The sequence below is a fragment of the Lactuca virosa genome, chromosome 1 (genome assembly GCF_052849685.1).
Source record: "Lactuca virosa cultivar CGN04683 chromosome 1, Lactuca_virosa_CGN04683_v6, whole genome shotgun sequence".
NCBI classification, from domain to species: Eukaryota; Viridiplantae; Streptophyta; class Magnoliopsida; order Asterales; family Asteraceae; genus Lactuca; species Lactuca virosa.
The window spans coordinates 56,575,160-56,577,553 of record NC_136426.1 but is presented as its reverse complement, the minus strand read 5'-3'; the positions used below and the strand labels follow the sequence as shown (position 1 = coordinate 56,577,553).

Genomic DNA, 2,394 nt, shown 5'->3' with positions numbered 1-2,394 from the left:
AAATTCGTTGAAAAACTAATTTGTAGACTTTTAAAAATCTAGCTTATAATCTATATGAATGAGCTTTCCTTTAATCCTTTATTACTTACATTTCATGTGACGTTATCAGTTATCTTTTTCTTTGCTCATTTGATCTATAATAGCTTTGGTAATCATAAATTATCAGATATTCAAATGAGATATTATACAAATATTATGTACTAATTCAAACTGCAGGACATTTAAATATTATGCTATACAACCTGGGTTAGTACAATTTATTATGTTAACTATAGTTATTCAATATAAAATAGTTTTGATATCGAAAGTCCAAACTCCAAACGCCTCTTATTAAATTGAACCGGTTTATCTATACCGAACCAAGAGTTTTGAGATAAGTTTTATTTTTTTAAAACTGAAACCGTTTTTTTTTCTATAAAAAGGAACAGAACCGGATTTTAAACCGAAGAAACCGATTAATCAAAATTTAACTTCCAAAAAACCTTTAAAAACCAAGCCCATTATATCCAAAACCAGTTTTTTTATAACCGGTGTTTGTGCACCTCAAACACTGATTTGTTTTTTTTAACCTGAACCGGTTTATAATTGGTGACTCGCTGCTTGATCCAGTTACAAGAGCCCAAACGCACGATAGGCCCATAAATTTGCAACATAGGAGGACCGAGGTGGTTTTTGCCGGTTGAAATCAGGAGGAGTGGGGGCTGTCTGGCTGAGCAAATAGAAATAGAAATGGCGAAATCTTGTAAAGGTTTGGCTATGGAATTGGTCAAGTGTCTCAGTGAATCTGATTGCGTCAAGGTACTTGTTACTTTCTGTTCATATAGGCATGTGTATTTGGTCGATCATGTTCGGTTTGATGTCTAGACTCCGTGATTGATTCGAACATGTACTTTAAGTAGATTGAAGATCCTAATAAACGCAGTAACTGTTCTAAATTCAGATGAATAACACTATGTGTTACATGACATTTTCATTTGGATGTCTGAATTCCGTGATTGATTTAAACATGCTCTCAGTAAATTAGAAACCCTAGCAAATTTCGAAACTATAGCAGATTATAACGAAGAGCGCATTGGAGATGTTCATGTTCTCTTTGATGTCTAAACTCGGTGATTGATTTGAAATTGTACTCCACTAGATTGGAGATAGAGAATCGGCCTTTTAGATTCTAAGTTGTGTATGTAATGAGACATTTGTTTTGCAGGTAGAGAATCGACCTTTTAGAGAATGTGCTAAAGAGAAGAGCCCCGTCATTTCTAGTGAATGTGTTGGACTCAGAGAAACATATTTCAACTGCAAGAGAGGCCAGGTATGTCATATAATCATCCTCCTGTGATTTATGAATAGGTTCTTTCTTTGAATCAGAGTAAGCAAGGTTTCATCCCAAAATAAATTTAATTGCATTGATACATATCCCATTTTTTCAAATCAAACAAAGATCAAACTTATGGCAATGATGAATAGAATATGTCATAGAGCCACATTAACATGCTCATAGCCAGGGATAAGTAGGTGCAAAGTGCAAACCTTCAAAAACAATTGTAGTGTTTTGCGATATAAAAAATAAAATAAAATAAAAATTGTATTGTAGTGCACCCCTCGAAAGATTTTATGGTAGTACATAACTGAACCTCTGTGTGTGTGTGTGGCAGGTTGATATGAGAGCTAGGATTCGTGGAAATAAAGGTTACTAATCTCTGCATGTTCTTGGAAATTTTTTTGCAACATTAAAATTAGTTGGTAGTCTTTTGTATTTAATTACGAACCATGAAACGTTAGTTGTTAAAAATACTAAATATTGTATTTTGTAAAACAAATGTTGAGGAATAAGTAGGCATTTGAGCTGCTTGAGCACTGAATTATGTACACTGGGTCTGAGGCCAAAAGAAGCCATATTGAGGAGTGTAATGTAAGGGTGCTGTGGTGTGGTTTCTGATGAAATCTGAATGTGAGATTCCATTTTGGGGATTTAAGTTTGTTGATGCATAATGCTTGATTATTTTGTTGTTAGTTTGCATATATACTTACATGCGACCCAACTAGAAAATCTGGGGTTTTGAACTTAGATATTAGACATTGGGGGTTATGGTTTCCCTCCGACCCTTTGCATTCTACAACACCTTCCCAAATTTTATGTGGAGAATGGAGGATGGTTTTGAAATCCATGATCTTGGATTCTTAGGGTGCGTTTGGTTACATAAAAACGAATTGTTTTTGATTTTTACTTCAAGAAAAATGAAAAATTTTGAAAACTGAGTTTAGTTTAACTTTTTTTTTTCATAAATTTTTTCCAAGAAATAAAATTTTCTGTTTTTCGAAATTACAAAAAAACATGGATAACAACTTCAACTATCTTAAAATATTGGGTTTGAAAATGGATAACCAATAATTAGA

At 33.2% G+C, this 2,394-nt stretch overlaps 1 protein-coding gene across 1 annotated transcript; it reads left to right on the top strand.

The window, feature by feature from the left end:
* The first annotated feature begins 657 nt into the window (after positions 1 to 657).
* LOC145104831 (cytochrome C oxidase assembly factor) lies at positions 658 to 1,973 on the top strand. The gene is made up of 3 exons (XM_079042005.1): positions 658 to 798; positions 1,205 to 1,309; positions 1,653 to 1,973. The coding sequence occupies exons 1-3, from the start codon at positions 730 to 732 to the stop codon at positions 1,692 to 1,694; spliced, it is 216 nt and encodes a 71-aa protein (XP_078898131.1). The 5' UTR covers positions 658 to 729; the 3' UTR covers positions 1,695 to 1,973.
* The last annotated feature ends 421 nt before the right edge of the window (positions 1,974 to 2,394 follow it).

Excerpts from the sequence above, each read along its gene's own strand:
- LOC145104831 (XM_079042005.1), top strand. The coding sequence starts at position 730 with ATGGCGAAATCTTGTAAAGGTTTGGCTATGGAATTGGTCAAGTGTCTC. Across the intron at positions 799-1,204 it reads GTGAATCTGATTGCGTCAAG|GTAGAGAATCGACCTTTTAG; the intron begins GTACTTGTTACT and ends TTTGTTTTGCAG. Across the intron at positions 1,310-1,652 it reads TCAACTGCAAGAGAGGCCAG|GTTGATATGAGAGCTAGGAT; the intron begins GTATGTCATATA and ends TGTGTGTGGCAG.